At 43.7% G+C, this 17,326-nt stretch overlaps 1 protein-coding gene across 2 annotated transcripts in view; it reads left to right on the top strand.

Moving 5' to 3' along the window:
• ADAP1 (ArfGAP with dual PH domains 1) overlaps positions 1–16,989 on the top strand; it is a 118,329-nt gene extending 101,340 nt beyond the window's left edge. For both annotated transcript variants that reach the window (XM_075565500.1, XM_075565501.1), the window contains exons 5-11: positions 334–446; positions 3,599–3,745; positions 8,568–8,651; positions 9,611–9,673; positions 10,056–10,127; positions 11,037–11,265; positions 12,572–16,989. In XM_075565500.1, the coding sequence (XP_075421615.1) occupies positions 334–446; positions 3,599–3,745; positions 8,568–8,651; positions 9,611–9,673; positions 10,056–10,127; positions 11,037–11,265; positions 12,572–12,600 (737 nt within the window). In that variant the 3' untranslated portion in view covers positions 12,601–16,989. The remainder of the gene's footprint in view (positions 1–333; positions 447–3,598; positions 3,746–8,567; positions 8,652–9,610; positions 9,674–10,055; positions 10,128–11,036; positions 11,266–12,571) is intronic.
• The last annotated feature ends 337 nt before the right edge of the window (positions 16,990–17,326 follow it).

The following is a 17,326-nucleotide window of genomic DNA, read 5'->3' as shown; positions in this document are numbered from 1 at the left end:
TCGCACTTGCTGATCACAGTGACATCATCACACAGTGACATCATCACACAGTGACATCACACAAAAGGGAGCAGCCAGAGAAGATCACAGCCCTCCCAAGTCTCACTTTAACAAATAAATGAAAAATTCTTATAGGTGTCAGATTTGGGTAAGAAGGTATCAATTACCCATGTGAGACCCCTTAATCATGTCACCGGAATGAGTTCCCTTTAGCCCTAGGAGGGATTTCCCTTTAAGGAGATGTCTATCTTTGCAAATCAACCCTTTGTGGGAAGAACGATTAACAGATTGTAGTCTTTTCTCTGACGATATGTTCCTGTTCCTCTCCCGCAGGTTACAGAGAAGGACTTCTCTGGAAGAGGGGACGGGACAACTCGCAATTTTTAAGCAGGAAATTTGTGCTTTCGGAACGGGAGGGGGCACTAAAATATTTCAACAAAAATGATGTGAGTATGTAACCAACATATGTGTATTAAGATAATAAATCCATGTGTTACTAACCCCCAGACCTAAAGTTTAGTCTCCCAGAGGAGCCTGGGACAGCACAAAGGGTGTTTCACTGGGTGCGGCCTTTCGGACTGCAGAATTTTGCCTCTTAGATAATGAACAAATGTTTGATAGTAACCTTGTTAAACAAAGTCAGGACCCCTGAAAAGCAGATGAAAACCCAGGATTATTTTAAAGAAGCAAAATGTGAAATCTTATGGGGGTTTTTTTGGTTTGTTTTTTTGGTTTGTTTTTTTAATAAATCCGTTCTGTAGTATTAGATAATAGCGACAGTTGGTTTTTTCGTCTTCATTTTTTTAAATTCAACTCTTAAAGCTGCAGACTAAGCAATGTCGTACATGTGTAGGGTTTTTTTTTTTTTTTTTTTCAAATGTATCAGTTCTGTACTATAAGAAAATACTTGTAGCATTAAAAAAAAAACACCTGATATTTTTAATATTATAATGTAACGAGCAGTTTTTGTTTCTATAGCAACCATTTACAGAGTCACATCCCCTTCCTCTTCTGAAACGGGCTCTGGCACACCCCTTTTTCAGCGCTGCCCCTCTCTAGCAGTGCACCAACTGTATCTTGTGACTGCCTGGTCACATGATCTTCCCCACAGAACTTTGCATCTTTGTTCCTCTTCTGTTGCACTGACAGCCATTTAGTGAACCCCCGAGCCAAATCTTCGCCGATCGATCACAGGAAAACGGATCGATCGGAAACTTAGCTAATTACTTGTCATTGTGTGGATTGTATTGATGCACATATTAAAGGGAAAATAAAATAAAATAAAAACCTGTCAGCGTGGACTGCTGCATTAATGCCATTTTAATGAGTTTTAAAGTATCCTTTGATTTCTATCGCAGGTTTTAGCCACTTCCCCAGCAGTGCAAGATTTTTGCAACACTTTCCTGTTTGTGATAATTTGTTGCCAATGTTACCAGCAGTTTGAGCTGCAAACTGTAACAATAACTAATGTTACCTTAGTAATATCAGGATACATTGTAACTGCTGAGATACACCGATTGAAGGATTGATTTAAACTGAAAGGCGGCCATTATGTTAGGCACACAATCAGGAGTTGTACAGATTTATAACAGGAGCCCCAAACGATTGCCAGTTTAGGTCAGAATGTAGAATATAATACACATTGGCATTAGAGACGGGCACATTTTGTTTTGCGGATTTCCACAGATTAGTCTCAAAAAGGAGGATTCGTCTTCCCCGGATTAATAATCTGTGGTCGAATTTTTAACAATCCAAAAACGGATTGCGGAATTCATGGATTGGATTTTTTTAAATCAGTCCTGATTGTATCCAAGGGCGGTTTTGGATTAATCCGCATGGATTAAAACTGGAACAATCCGTCAGCAGATTTGACACCGCGGGACGGATTTGGAATAGAAAGCGCGGGAACTTCAGGGAAATGGATTTTTACTGTTTCGGCCGTCGCTAATTGTCACACGTTTTAAGAGGTGGAAAAAAAGCGGAAGTAAATGAGATGGGATGTAAAGATTCGGCGGGTTATCTGAGGCACCTAGAAAGGAGACACAGGGTGACCATTAGAATATCTGCATTAAGCAACTTCTCCTACTGCTTGAAATAACAGTTTCCCAAAGGGGCTACTTATATGGACACTTCGAGAAGTGTGCGCCACTGTTACTGTCCCTTTAATTGCCAAAATCGCTGTTTTATTTATTTATACAATGTGTTACCAGGAAGTAATACATTCAGAGTTCCCTCCAGTTTGAGAGCCTGAGGGAGCTGCGTGTTCAAACGGCCACGTGCCGACCCAATGCAAAACAACAGCACCAGATTAATTCAAGTAAATAATTCCATTGATTTCGACACGTGATAAAGGAGACATGGGAGAAATCTCTCTCTGGCAGACCATGACGGGGGCAAAAGCATTTCTCAGCAACACATCATTTTATACATCTGTGGCAAGAGCTCTAGTTCATGTTTTGGGCTGGTGACCGTACCGGGCGTCCCATTTGATTGGGGGTTTTTGTGTCTGGGTGATGGATCATAAAAAGCCCCCCGTTATTTTCCGCACTGGCTTTTTTGATGTCTGCGGCCTTTCCATGAGCGAGCCGGAGCGTGCAATAGACGAGCGGCTGGCGGCGTGCTAGGAAGACCGGGAGAGAGAATTAAAATGCTCACGGAGTGACAAAGTTCTCGGTATAAAGTCAGAGGCGCTGACGTGGAGGCAGCGGGCGGTCTTTGGGGGAAGCTGGCGCATGACACAAATGTTTGATGTAGTCATCGGAAAGGGTGCTTTCATGTGATACAATTGTTGTGTAACTATACAAGCTTAGATTACAACAATTTATGAGTAAGATCTCTGTTTTGTATGGGGTAGGGCAGCTAGTATATGTAAGCAGGTGTGTATGAAGTTATACGGGTAACACCCTGACTGGGAGTTGAGTGGTATAGTTACGTTTATGGGAAAATAGGCCCTGGCCGCCCAACCAGAAGCATAAAGTATCTCAGAAGGTGATCCCATTAGTCACTGGAGATTGATACATTTTGTGCGACTCTTTCAATTTCCTGGGTTTGTTTTGCCCCAATTTTGTAGCCGAAATACTTTAGCAAATAACCCCCATAACTCTTAGCGCTTCCCCTTCTTTTACTGGGGTGTTTGCTAGGAAACGCCCCACCCGCGCCAGTATTGTTACCCGCAGTATTGCCAGACCGTATCCCAGCAAATATTATTATTAGTATCCTGCTTTTTCTGTTATCGTTATCACAATGAATAAGTAGATACCAGGAAAGGGATGAGATAAATAATTCTCTTTATGTGACAATTTCCCATAAACATGGTTCTCTATTAATACTAAATATTATTAAAGTATTGTATTAAAGTATTTTCAGCTGCCATAGCGTATTATATGCATCATCAAAGTATGATGTCAAGAAACCGCATAGATGGGCCCAGATCCACCAAACGGTGCTAAGCGTTGGGGGTAGAGTCGTGCTGCAGCTTAGCACCATTTTATGTATCTGGGCCATAATGTTTTTACAATAGTTGTATTAAAATGATGCTTTAATTGGAACGCTAGTGTCTCTCTCGGCATTCAGCCGCCTATCTGAATGTATTTTTCAGGCCAGAGAACCGAAAGCAATGATGAAGATTGAGCATTTAAATGCCACTTTCCAGCCATCCAAAACCGGGAACCCGAATGGCCTGCAAATCACTTTTCTGAAGGATAACAGCACTAGGAATATTTTTGTCTACCATGAAGATGGGAAGGTAGGTGCCTGAGATACACAGAGAATATAGCCTACTTATCCACATAGTGAATAGGAACCTTGTAGCCAAACTGGGTTCATCCATTAACACTGTTACTCCCCTGCACAGAAAATAAGAGCAGAGACAAACTTCTCTGCAGGGACAGTTTGTGAAGAATCAGAGAGGCTGAAGTATGTTGAGATTCATTATGAACCCATCTGAATTTTGCGTCTCCTGGAACAGCACAAAACCATTCCTTTCGCTCTCTGCTGCCTTAATACAGAGTAAAGAGGGCAGGTTTGTGCTGGTTCCAGGAAAAGCAGAAGTCGGAAGGATTAGTAATGAATCTCAACTCACTGCAACCTTTCAGATCTGCCCTCCTGTTGTCGACATCACAAATCAAAGAAGGCTGTCACCTGTGAGGGGTGTAGCCGCCCCTGCTGGAAGTTGGCTCATTGCTATAGCGACTCACTAAATAACAGGTATATGATGCCGTCTGCCCTGCGCAGTGAGACCGTTTAGCTCCACCTAGTGGACTCCAATAGTAGCGTTTTTTTTTTATATGAAAGGCATTTTGCAACAAGAAGTCACGGACTGCATCATTGGTTCTACTAAGTAGTTTATTTAATAAGCTCTGACGTGCCCGACCGTGGAAACCCCTTATTCAGGTTGAAGGGAGTTTCCAGCCGCTTTCGAGCTTGTTATTATTGTAGAACCAACCACAAAGGGCCTTAAATAGGAAGTGGTGCAGTGGCTGATTTCGAGAGATTTTACACATTACAGTAACGCTTACTTCCTTGTGTTCGAAATATCCACAGACTATTTATACATAATAATAAATAAGAAAAACAATGTAAAAATGAAATCCATTCTTTACCAGAAACAATAAGGATGTACATAAAATAGTACTTTTACCCAGGGCCTGGTTATTAAACAGTAATGTTATTATGAAACACACCACAGCCACTATTCAAACTTACAGCAAGGTAAGTAACGGGAGTTCCACCGAGCAAGACACGTCCACAGTACAATGGTGGAAAGCTGCAGCGACCATGTGTGCAACCGTCCTGGGAAACCCAGCCATTCCTGTGGCATCACTGGGCACGGTTAAATAGCTGTGCGTTCCCAAGACATACTATTTTGTACCTACTGTAGGACATACTTGAAAATGAGAGATGACAATGTATTTTTCCTGGTAAATATATTTTTAAATAAATAATAAAAAATAGCTGTATGCGGTGTCTCAGCGTGAACTCCTGACGAAGCGTCAAATATGCAACAGTTATACCATTACTCAAACAGCAAGCTTAACCCTACTTGTCTTTCTAACTATCGTCCTGTCTCCCTCCTGCCTTTTGCCTCTAGACTCCTTGAAAGTCTTGTATTCTCTCGCTTGCTCCATTTTCTCACACCTATTCTCTTCTAGACCCCCTTCAATCTGGCTTCCGCACTGCTCACTCCACTGAAACAGCCCTCACTAAAATAACGAATGACCTCCATGCTGCCAAAGACAGAGGTCATTACACTCTGCTCATATTACTCGACCTCTGCAGCATTTCATACCGTGGACCACCCTCTTCTTCACATTCTCCATACTCTTCGTATTCGTAACAAAGCTCTATCCTGGATCTCCTCTCCCATCGTACTTTGTGTCTCTTTTGCTAACACCTCCTCCTCTATCGATCTCTCTGTGGGGGTACCCCAGGGGTCTGTCCTGGGACCTCTCCTCTTTTCTCTTTAGCCCGAGTCCCCGGTGGTCACAGCGGCACACGCGCCACACACCACAACACAGCCCTCTATTGGGCAGGCCCCAGTGGCTGTGTGTGAAAAGCGCTGTGACGCGTACACTAGTAGGGAATAATTTTGTCTTTCCGTGCCGCCACGTGGTTGGCGAGCAGCTGGCAGGGCAGATATGCCCTGTCGTGACCGCTCCCCCCATCATGGCCCCACCCTGGCGCTCTCCTAGAGCTCCCCTTCAGACCACCGATCGCGGCTGTAGTTTCAGCACGCGCTGCCAGGCGCACATGCAGCAGGGAGTACTGGGGCCGTAGCCTTACACACACTCTAGGTGACCTTATCACATCTTTTGGGTTTAAATATCACCTCTATGCTGACGACACACACATTTACTTTTCAACCCCTGACCTTACACCTGCTGTACAGAACAAAGTTTCTCAATGTCTCTCTGCGATATCATCCTGGATGGCCCTCCGCCGACTCAAACTTAACATGGCAAAAATAGAGCTCCTCATACTTCCTCCCAAACCTGTCCCTACTATCCTCCTTCCACATTACTGTTGGAAGTACCATCATTCACCCAGTAGCCCAAGCACGCTGCCTAGGGGTCACACTCAACTCCTCTCTCACATTCTCCTCTCACATTCAGAAGGTAGCTAAAACCTTTAGTGCCCCCCCCCCCCCCCCGCAATATTACAAAGATACGCCCTTTCCTCTGTTGCTCGACTGCTAAAACTCTGACTCAGGCCCTCATTCTCTCCCGTCTCGATTACTGTAACCTCCTGCTGTCCGGCCTTCCTGCCTCTCACCTGTCTCCCCTACAATCTATCCTAAACGCTGCTGCCAGAATCACTCTACTCTTTCCTAGATCTGTCTCAGCGTCTCCCCTGCTGAAATCCCTCTCCTGGCTTCGATCAAATCCCGCATCTCACACTCCATTCTTCTCCTCACTTTTAAAGCTTTACACTCTTCTGCTCCTCCTTACATCTCAGCCCTAATTTCTCTCTATGCACCATCCTGATTCTTGCGTTCTGCTCAAGGATGTCTTCTCTCTACCCCCTTTGTATCTAAAGCCCTCTCCCACCTTAAACCTTTCTCACAGACTGCCCCGCACCTCTGGAATGCCCTTCCCCTCAGTACCCGACTAGCCCCCTCTCTATCCACCTTTAAGACCCATCTTCAAACACACCTCCTAAAGGCTTGGTCCCCACTGGCTACTGCAGCGCCCGCTATGGTGGGCGCTGCGGGGACAGGAGCCACCCCTCAATGGGGCTGGGCCCGTCAGGCGGTGCATGTTTCCAGGAGACTGGAAAATTGAGATCAGACGTAGCGACGGAGCGCTAGGCCACGACCCCCGGTGGTTCAGCCAATGAGGGAGACCCTGCCGGGTGACATCATGGCCGCGCCCCTGTCACGCCCCCCTGTCTTTTCCCCAGACCGGGGAACTCGGCTGCACGCACCGCCAGCCTCGCATGCGTGCGTGCAGCGCAGGCACTGCGGCCGTAGCCTGAGGAAGCATATGAGTAGCTCCGTGGCTGATACTTTAGACCTCATACATAAAGCTTGGCCCCCTGCAGACGCACTTACCAGAACGTCCTCCTACTGTCTCTGTACGATCTTCCTACCTACCAATTAGACTGTAAGCTCTTCGGGGCAGGAACTCCTTTTCCTAAATGTTACTTCTATGTCTGAAGCACTTATTCCCATTATGTGTTATTTGTATTGTTATTTATATGATTGGCACGTGTATTACTGCTGTGAAGCGCTATGTACATTAATGGCGCTATATAAATAAAGACATACATACAATTGGGATCCGTGTTGAGGCCACACAGAGTGAGAGTGAGTGCACAATTACTGCACATCACCACGTATAGTGATGCTACCGGACTGACAGAGCTTCCAGAGACAGCTGCACGCACGCACGTCCCCGCAGCTTCCTACCATTGGACTATGGATACGTCTTCCTCGGTCACTGGCCGTGCGTTTCAATAGCTGTTGCGTGTTTTTTTAACGCAACATTTCTTGCTGATGCTGGTACACCTTTCTCTTTTTGGTTCTTCATTTTCGGTAAGACGCCGCATGGGATAAGTGGACCTCCCACTACAAGAAGTGCTGCTGGGGGGGGGGCGGGGAGTTATACCGACGTTCTAGATCACTCCTTGGTCTAGCGACTTGCGCGGGGGGATTGTCTTATTTAAAAAGTAGTAATACTCTGTACCACATAGCACCAATACTCTGTACCCCAAAGTACCAATACTCTGTACCCCAAAGTACCAATACTCTGTTCCCCATAGTACCAATACTCTGTTCCCCAAAGTACCAATACTCTGTTCCCCATAGTACCAATACTCTGTACCACATAGTACCAATACTCTGTACCCCAAAGTACCAATACTCTGTACCCCAAAGTACCAATACTCTGTTCCCCAAAGTACCAATACTCTGTTCCCCATAGTACAAATACTCTGTTCCCCATAGTACGAATACTCTGTTCCCCAAAGTACCAATACTCTGTTCCCCATAGTACCAATACTCTGTACCACATAGTACCAATACTCTGTACCCCAAAGTACCAATACTCTGTACCCCAAAGTACCAATACTCTGTTCCCCATAGTACCAATACTCTGTACCCCAAAGTACCAATACTCTGTACCCCAAAGTACCAATACTCTGTTCCCCATAGTACCAATACTCTGTTCCCCAAAGTACCAATACTCTGTTCCCCATAGTACCAATACTCTGTACCACATAGTACCAATACTCTGTACCACATAGTACCAATACTCTGTACCCCAAAGTACCAATACTCTGTACCCCAAAGTACCAATACTCTGTTCCCCATAGTACGAATAGGCTTTCACCACTAGTTAAATCCTAAAGAATCCGCTAGAAATAATCGAGGAGCCCACCTCTATATAGCAGGAGCGCCCAACTCAGTCCTCAAGGGCCACCAACAGGTCAGGTTTTAAGGATATTCCTGCGTCAGCACAGGTGGTGCAGCCATTGACTGAGCCCCCCTGTGCTGAGGACTGGCGTTGGCCGCCCCAGCGTTACGGGAAAAGACGCTGCTAAAATGTAATTGTTTTCTTTGTTACATGCAGGAAATCGTGGACTGGTTTAATGCTATACGGGCCGCGAGGTTTCACTACTTACAAGTGGCGTATCCCGTGGCGGGGGACATTGATGTGAGTGTGGCTGCGCTTTCCTTTGTGCATTGAGTGGCACATTGTTCTGTGAGGTCAGATTGGCAGCGAGTGGATGAAGCATTACAAATGCTTTACCAACCTTCTACTCCTTGTGATTCCAGGCAGAGCAAACTTTATTCGAAATATATTCCTATTGTATTCATAAAAAATATATATATATTATTATTATTATTTTTTTAATACAGAAATTCCAAATAGCATTTGAAAGCTACGAAGACATTTACCGGATTCATGGGTTAATTTTTTTTTAAATCAAAATGTTAAAAACAACCATAAGTGTAGGAGCTAAAGTGAAACCGCCAATAATAATTATTTGTGATATTTATAGATTTATGGTAGAGGAAGCTTATTTTTTGCTGTCGAGAGCTTGAGCTTCAAAATCCATCCTGCCAAAAATAAATTGATATATATATATATATATATCTTAAAATAGCTTGTTTCACTGTACAGAAGAAAGCATGTATCCGTAACCCCTTTGCTGCCAGAAGTGCCTGTAATGAACTCCGCTGAAAGTGGTTAATGTATGTGCCACCGATACAGTTCCCTCAAGGGGAAACAAAATGGAGTTTTAAACTCCTGCGTCACGCGGGCTGATAGGAAACCATCACAGGCTTCCTACCGGCCCATGTGGGGGTTTTAAACTGCCAAGAAATGCCAGCGGCACGTTCACCGGTAAGTATCTAGGGTAGCAGGGGGTCCCCAGAGGTTAAATTACCACGGTTCAGCCCCAGAGACCCCCGACTTCCTATGCATGTAAAATAAAAGTGTGTTGGGGGGGCAGGGAAAAGGGAAATTGCTGATCTAGGTATAATTACAATCCCATTGCATTATAAGAAGCTTGAATGAACCCGAATGAAGCCTGAGCCCTTCAAACACCCCCCCACCCCCCCACCCACGTTTAATATATTCCTTCTGTTCTTGTTCTTTCACTTCAACAGCTGGTGCCAAAGCTAACAAGGCACTTCCTCAAGGAAGGGTTCATGGAAAAGACGGGTCCAAAGGTAAGGTGCTTACAGTATGTACAGGCTCAGAAGACCTGGTTGTACGTGTGGAGAAGGATTGAGCGCCATACCCCACTTTAGGCGTGTGCGTGGCATTATGAGAGAGCGACCCCTCCACGGTTATAAAACAAATATTGAATGTGTTAATAATTAAAAGGTTGAGTCTCACCCAAGAAATGTCTGTTTTAGTTTCTATAATCGAATTAGTGTGACAATAAAAGAATTACTGGTTATTATTTTATATCCCACATTTCTCTTGGTCACTCAGTCTTGTTACTAATATGCATCGGCTCTAATAGCGCATCATGTAACAGTGGGAACATTTGAATTCACTGCAGTGCGTTTCTCAAAACATTTTAAAGTGAGTTTATTACGTTTTTAGCACACAGAAGGATTTAAAAAGCGATGGTTCACTCTGGATGACAGAAGATTAATGTACTTCAAAGATCCTTTGGTAAGTGGGTGTTTATCTTGTGCTTTGTCCCTACTACTGTATATAATTTGCATGGATGTGAATATTTTCAGAATACAGATACAATGCATAGAAAGCATGAAAGCCTTCATGTCAGACATGGAGACCACTGCTTTACTGACCCACTTTCATGTGAAGGGGGATTGAGGTTAAATATTCATGTCTTTATGTTAGGGAAATATATAACATAAATATAATTCTGAACCTGCAGAAATGGTGAATTTGCTGCATTTACCAGTCTCCCTTGATACAATGCCCAGTACTGCTGCTTTTATATGCCAGGGATTGTTTAGCACACTTTCACTTTGCTACGTCCTGCAGTGTTACTTTTGGGAAACCGGGGAAAGTAACAAGAAGTGAGTCACATGAAAGGGGGGCTTTGTTGTTAAAACTCCTTCCGCTCGCAGCAGGTTTGAGCATTGACCTCTGAAGTGGGAGAGACTTGTGTCAGTACCCATGTGTGTATATAACACGTGGAGACCTTGGACCGGTCTCTTCATCTTATCTTGTAGGCTTTATAATCCAGCTACTAAAACTAAACGGCATGTCAGGGATTAACTGGACCTGCGCGGTTCTGTTAGCTGTGCGAGTGGAGCAGTACATCGCCACACCTTATCCTTACCTTCTTATTTCAACATTGTCCTTCTAGAGTGTAAGCTCCCAAGATCAGGGCACTCATTGCTTCTTTGTATCTCTTTGTGCATGTTTGTCCTCACCTGTATGTAACTTTTTATGCAATATACATAACTGTACCCTCATTGTACCACACTGTGGTATATGTTGGCACTTGACAAATAAAGGATGATAATAATACATTGGTATGTAATTGTTACAAGCCCAGATGATGTCCCGCATTATCTCGCTGACTTTGGGTTCTGCTCCGCTCTGCAGGATGCCTTTGCCAGAGGTGAAGTTTTTATCGGAAGCACAGAGAATAGCTATAAAGTACTAGAAGGCCTTCCAAGCTCGACCCAGGGCAATCACTGGCAGTATGGGATCACCATAGTCACCCCCGTCAGAAAGTTTCTCTTTGCATGCGAGACGGACACTGATCGCGCGGACTGGATTTCAGCCTTCCAAAGAGTTCTCAGTAAGCCGATGCTGCCACAGGAATATGCAGGTGAGCATGCATCACGCCAGCTATTCTTCGTTCTTGTGGTAAGCATACCTTTAACTAACCTCGGGTCAGCAGTGTAATAGCGATCCAGGCCACTCTTTTCTTCAGCCCTAATCTAGTCGTTCTCAAGTAGGTAACAGACCAGCAAATGGTCATTCAAAACCAGGACTGGATCATTATCACTGATAACCTGGGGTTAGTTGGAAGAAATGATGTAGTCAGTTGTTGGTCTTGGAATATAGATTATTTTATGGACCATGCAACTCTTCGAGTGCCCCAGGACGTAGCTACTGCATCATGGGTGCTGGCACCCTAGGTGCTCCATGACATAGTAGCTAAGTCGTTCCCCCTCCCCCCCCCAAAATACTCGTTCTCTTAGGGGAGATTGCATCCTGTGCTTCTATGGAGCTCATGACGCGATCTACAATGATGGCGGACGGTAGAGGGATGACTCCTCCGATTCTGTCATTAGTGACAGAGCGATCGTATGACCGCAAGAGCTCCTCTGGCACCAACGTCACTCAAAGGGTCAATGGAGTAATTTAACCGTTTCCAGTTGTGCTTAAATATTGGTTGTCTTGCGGATATATTGGGACCTGGTTAATAAAATTGCTTCACTTCTTCCTTACACGCACATACATCTGCCAACGGACACCAGGCAATCAACGTGTTAATGGCGAAGAGTTTCTCACAATAGTTTGTTTCGATGTCACTATCTTGGTGTTAGCAGCTGTGGTGTCTCTATGACACAGTTGCCCTTGAGGCCCATATTTACTAAGTGGTGCTATTCCAGAAGAACCCATAAGGTCCGGCCCATTCGAGGCGTCTTGCAGATTCACAAATCAGAACATAATGCGCACACAATTCTGCTCAATGTATTAGTGCAAAGTAAGTCTTTGTACAATGCTGCTGCTACTTACGTAATATGTACTAACGCAGGGGAGCTTAACTCCCGTCCTCAAGCCCCCACAACAGCTCAGGTTTTAAGAATATCCCTGCTTCAGCACAGGTGGCTCAATCAGTGGCTCAGTCAACGACAGCCACCTGTGCTGAAGCAGGGATATCCTGAAAACCTGACCTGGTAGTGGCCTTTGAGGACAGAGTTGGCCACTCCTGGTTTAGGATGGCAAAACATAATTCAATCATAAAAAAAAAACAACACAAACCATTAAGCTGCATTGTCCCAAAGAAATAGACCACGAAATCTGTGTTGGGTTAACATCATAATGTCGCTGTGCAAAACTTCATGTTTTTTCTGCCAAGTAAATTGGACAGACTGCACCTTCAATGCATTTCTCTTTGGTTTCAGTGGAAGCGCACTTCAAGCATAAACCATAAGAAGCAGGCGTTGTCCACAACTGTTTGTTTACAAATGCACAAGGTTTACTTCAGAGGGAAACGAAAACCAGGCCGTCAAACGAAGCGACTGACGGGAGAATAAGGTCAGCAGAACCTGCTGATTCAGAGGATAAATCAATATGAATATTGGGCGTAATCTTGTCAGCAACTCCAAATAATTATCAGCTGGCAACGTTCCTGCCGATCACCGATTTTCCATTTTTCACTACACGCGTTATAACGGACTGAGCATGTTTCAGAGTATTGTCGGTGTCCATGTGATGTACAACAGGACTTTCCTTGGTCGGTGCCAAAGTGGTCATTTAGAACAATCCCGGCCGCAACGCAATGGGGGGAGGGGGGAAATGTAGCAAGGCAAATGTGGAGCAAAATTGTCACAAAGTGAGTCCTATTCATCGTGCATCTCTCTGTGTCAAAGTATCATGGTTTTTTGCTCCAATGTTTGCAAACTTGAGTTGTAGGGAGTGTCTGTGGGGAGAGTTAGGGGGGACACTTGGATGATGCACAGATTAGGAGATGCAGCAAACTCTGCGTTTTTGTGCATCACTTCTTTTCTTGTATTGGCGTCGACAACGTCTGCCAGGTGTGAGGTGGCGTAAACTTCTCTGGTTAACAATTTGTGTCAAAGAAAAGGAAAATCTCTTACTGTACATTAGACTCAAATGCAAGCAGGAAATAGAGCAATGTGTCAAAACAAACTTCTCTTCACACTTTCTATATATTGTAAAGATGCGCTGGGCTTAGCGACATGAAATTCCAATGAAACCATCATTCTCGCTCATTCCCAGCATCTCATCTGTATTTAGCCTCTAAATAGCACAAAATGCAGGATGGAACACTAAGGCTCAAACAATTGTTTTCAATTCACATCAGATCCACTTACAAAAATCGGTACAAATGTTATGGGTTTTGGGGGGTTTATTTCCATCACACAATCTAAAAGGGGCAGTCCCACTTGGTGTTCCAAAACCCAACTCCGCAGTGTCATTAGCTTCCATCGTGCAATTTAATCACCCTGGAAGTAACCATTTTTTCATTCTGTGACAAATTAATGTTTTCTCCTTTTCTTCGGGTTTGCCGAGTTCATGCATATCAGCTCATTCTTTTATCTGTTTGAATGGGGACTTCACAAAGAATTTATAAACAAGGACACAGACGACAATTTATCTGTAAGGCATGGAAAATTGTAAAACAAAAACAAAAATAATACATGTCTGACACAAAATATCAATATCTAAAGATCCCCCTGTCCTCGGTTCACTTTCCATCCTGGAAGCGGAACGCAGTCAAGAAAATGTGACTGGTCTAACGCAGCGGCGGCCAACTCCAGTCCTCACGGGCCACCAACAGGTCAGGTTTTAAGGATATCCCTGCTCTAGCACAGGTGGCTCAGTCAGTGGTTTAGTCCAGAGGTGCGCAAAGTTTCTGACATGCGCGCGCCTTCCCCCCCCCCCCCCCGTCTCACTCCCCTCCGGCTAGCGCCCCCCCTCCCTGCACGGCCCCGGCGTCAAATGACGTCACGGGGTCATGTGATGTCACGTTACCCCGCTGCGTCATTTGACGCCGGGTTGCCATGGAGACGCGTCGCGGGAAGGTAAGTAAAAGTTACAGAGGCCTCACGTGTTACCTGGCATTTATTTTAAATGCTTCTGGGGAAGGGTGAGGCCTCTGTAACAGCCACGCCCCCCCCACTTTGCACACTGCTGGCTTAGTCTAAGACCACCCCCTGTGCTGAAGCAGGGTTATCCTGAAAACCTGACCTGTTGGTAGCCCTTGAAAACTGGAGTTGTCCACCCCTGGTCTAACACAAACAGGATTAAACACAGAGTAACACTCTTGTGTTATTTTTACCTTTGCATGGGATGTGCGAGGAGATCGCTCACTACATCACATTATGGAAGTTCTTTCTACAATTACATATAGGTTAGCTCTCACCAAATATATTCTGAAAAGCAATATCATGCTACCTTATAATACCTTAATCTATTATAACGAGCTGATTCAGAGTATAAAGGATTGAAGGACTGAGCCAGCCCTGATTTTGAGCATTTAGTAAAAATAAAGCTCAGCACAGGTTTCTTTGTGGGAAAATATATTGGAACAGAATGTAGGCAAAAAACAGGACATGCTCGCCTGGTGCATTTAATATGATCGAATGTGGGATTAGTGTGCGACATGCGGAGAAACTCTCAATAGAAACTTAAATGTTGGTTTAGGAAATGATTTAAAAATGTGCTAAATTAATATTGATGTGTACAAATGTTTCATATGTTGGGTATGAACGCAGGACACCTTCACTTTGTCTTCATACCTCAATGTCTCTAAATGATAATAATTGATTGTATGAAGATACGTGCTCTCATCACAGCTTGAATGAGGATGGGGCGCTCTTTCATCAGTTAAGTAAATAAGGTGCTGTTAAGCGCATGTATGGAGCTCAGAATGGTGACGGAGTTACAGGCTATTTCTGGCTATTAACACATGGATCACAGAAGGCCTCTGATGTAGCAGGGAGAGCCTGACTTTTAATAGGGTGAAAACTTTTGCAGCCTGTTCAGACAAATTGATGTGTGGAGGGTAATTAATGTATACTTTTTAAAAGGGTGACGCTATAGAGGTGTCTGTGGGTGCAACTGGTAAGATAATTAGTGTGATTAAGATGAGGGTGGCATATTTATAATTAGGGTGAACTGAGGAATGTGACTCCAGTACTTGAGACGTCTGCAATATATTTCAGTGCCATCTGAACTGAAGGAATTAACGCCTGTGACATCATTTCAGTTATTTCAAAGATGATTCCATAAACCTTCCCTATCGTGGATTTCTACGTTCAGTCCTGGAAAGCACTTACGAGGGGTAATTCCTCTTGCCCGTTATTTTGTTTGAATAAATGCAGCAGTTCCTTACCTTTAAGGCAATTATCCAAGCTGCCGATCGCTTTGTTCTCCCGTGACTGATCGGTGAAGATCCTGCTTCCCAGGGCACGCAATATGGCCGCCTATTTCAAAAGAGGAAGTGCTGTGCCTTTCTAAATGGTTGCTGTAGCAACCCAGGAAGCTTAATACATCAAAACTCATTAAAATGGCATCAAGAGTCAACAGAATAAATAAATACATTGCATTATTATCTAATACTACACACCTGATTTATTTAAAAAAAAAAGAAAAAAAAAAACATAAGATTTTGAAAGAAATGCTGCTTAAAGCAAATTATATTAGTGATTGTTAGAGGTTAATTATAAATTAAAGAACACCTTACCTCTTGAGGACTGGGGAAGTCCTGTCCTATAACTTGCATCTTCAGGAAGATTTGATGGGGCCACGCTAGTAACAGTATTTCTACAGTTGCAGATGCACTCGTTATAAAAGGCATGTCTGCTACATAGCGCTTACAATCCAATATTTCATCGAGACAGATTTGTCCGAGGCAGCTGCCAATGGGAACCATGAAGCTACTACATCTCTTAGTGGGGGTTAACCCCTTTTCCATCAAGTCCCATGCAACAGTTAATTGGTAATGACAATTCCAGGTGCTTTATATGGTGTCAGATGTGTGCAAGTCCTTATCTTCTATGCTATAACACGAAGACTAATCGGTATATCAGGTTTATGAAATGTGCATCTTGGCATTCAGCCAACTACTCGTTCTCTGCGTGTCGTATTACATGCAAGGAACATGTCAACCAGGATTCTTATACTTCATACAAGACCAAACACATTTTTCTGACACAGAAGGGAGAAAAACCATGACCCAAGATGCAGAACTTGGTAAATGAATTGACACTGTGCATCTCTAATACTGCTGAATCACAGAGCCACTGTCAGAAGTGGGGCACATTCATAAATGGCTAGTCCGACATCAGTTTATGGCAATTTGTATCTTCATACACCGCACCATGAAAAGGAAATTATTCCTGTGAAAAATAAAAGGGTTAAAGATATAGGACAGGGTTGGCCAACTCCAGTCATCAAGGGCCACATATTTGGGATATCCCTGCTTCAGCACAGGTGGCTTAATCAGTGGCTGTCCTTCTGACTGAGCCATCTGTTCTGAAGCACAGATAGCCTGGAAACCTGACCTGTTGGTGGCCCTTGAGAACTGGAGTTGGCCAGCCCTGATATAGGACAGTGTGTTGCACTGTTTCATTGTATTGTCTTGACAAACCTCTGTGTTGTATATAGCATGTTTTTACCTTGGGATACATGTGATCATTTAAATTACAGATCAACACTCCTGAATATGAGATACATTTTGAGTCAATGTTTGTAAATTACAGTCCATCATGGTTGTATACATTTGTTTTGTCACCAATAATGTAATTGTGGTACTAAATATAATTCAAATCAATAAATTATTACATTAAATGAACGGACTGGTCTTTCTGTACATTGTGTGTTCAAGTTTCAAGCCTTAATTCCATATGCTTTAAGTGGGGTGGGGGGTTCACCCCTAAACACAATATACATAGGGTAAATATGGGTAAAATATAAAATATATTTAAAAAAAATAACAGTTCTGGGTGTTCTGTCACATACAATTTGAGGCAATTTCAAAAACAATGCATCAAGCTAAGGATTAGTGATATTTTCAGATGCCAAAATCTGTTTAAAGTACTTTCTTCATGCTAGATCAATCCAATCATGACAACGAGATCAATGAGGCTTTGATTGCACTGTACACTATCATTTAATATATGAAGGACTCA

This window comes from Ascaphus truei, chromosome 11 (genome assembly GCF_040206685.1).
Source record: "Ascaphus truei isolate aAscTru1 chromosome 11, aAscTru1.hap1, whole genome shotgun sequence".
NCBI lineage: Eukaryota > Metazoa > Chordata > Amphibia > Anura > Ascaphidae > Ascaphus > Ascaphus truei.
The sequence above is the reverse complement of the archived record's forward strand: the minus strand, read 5'-3'. Positions and strand labels throughout refer to the sequence as shown.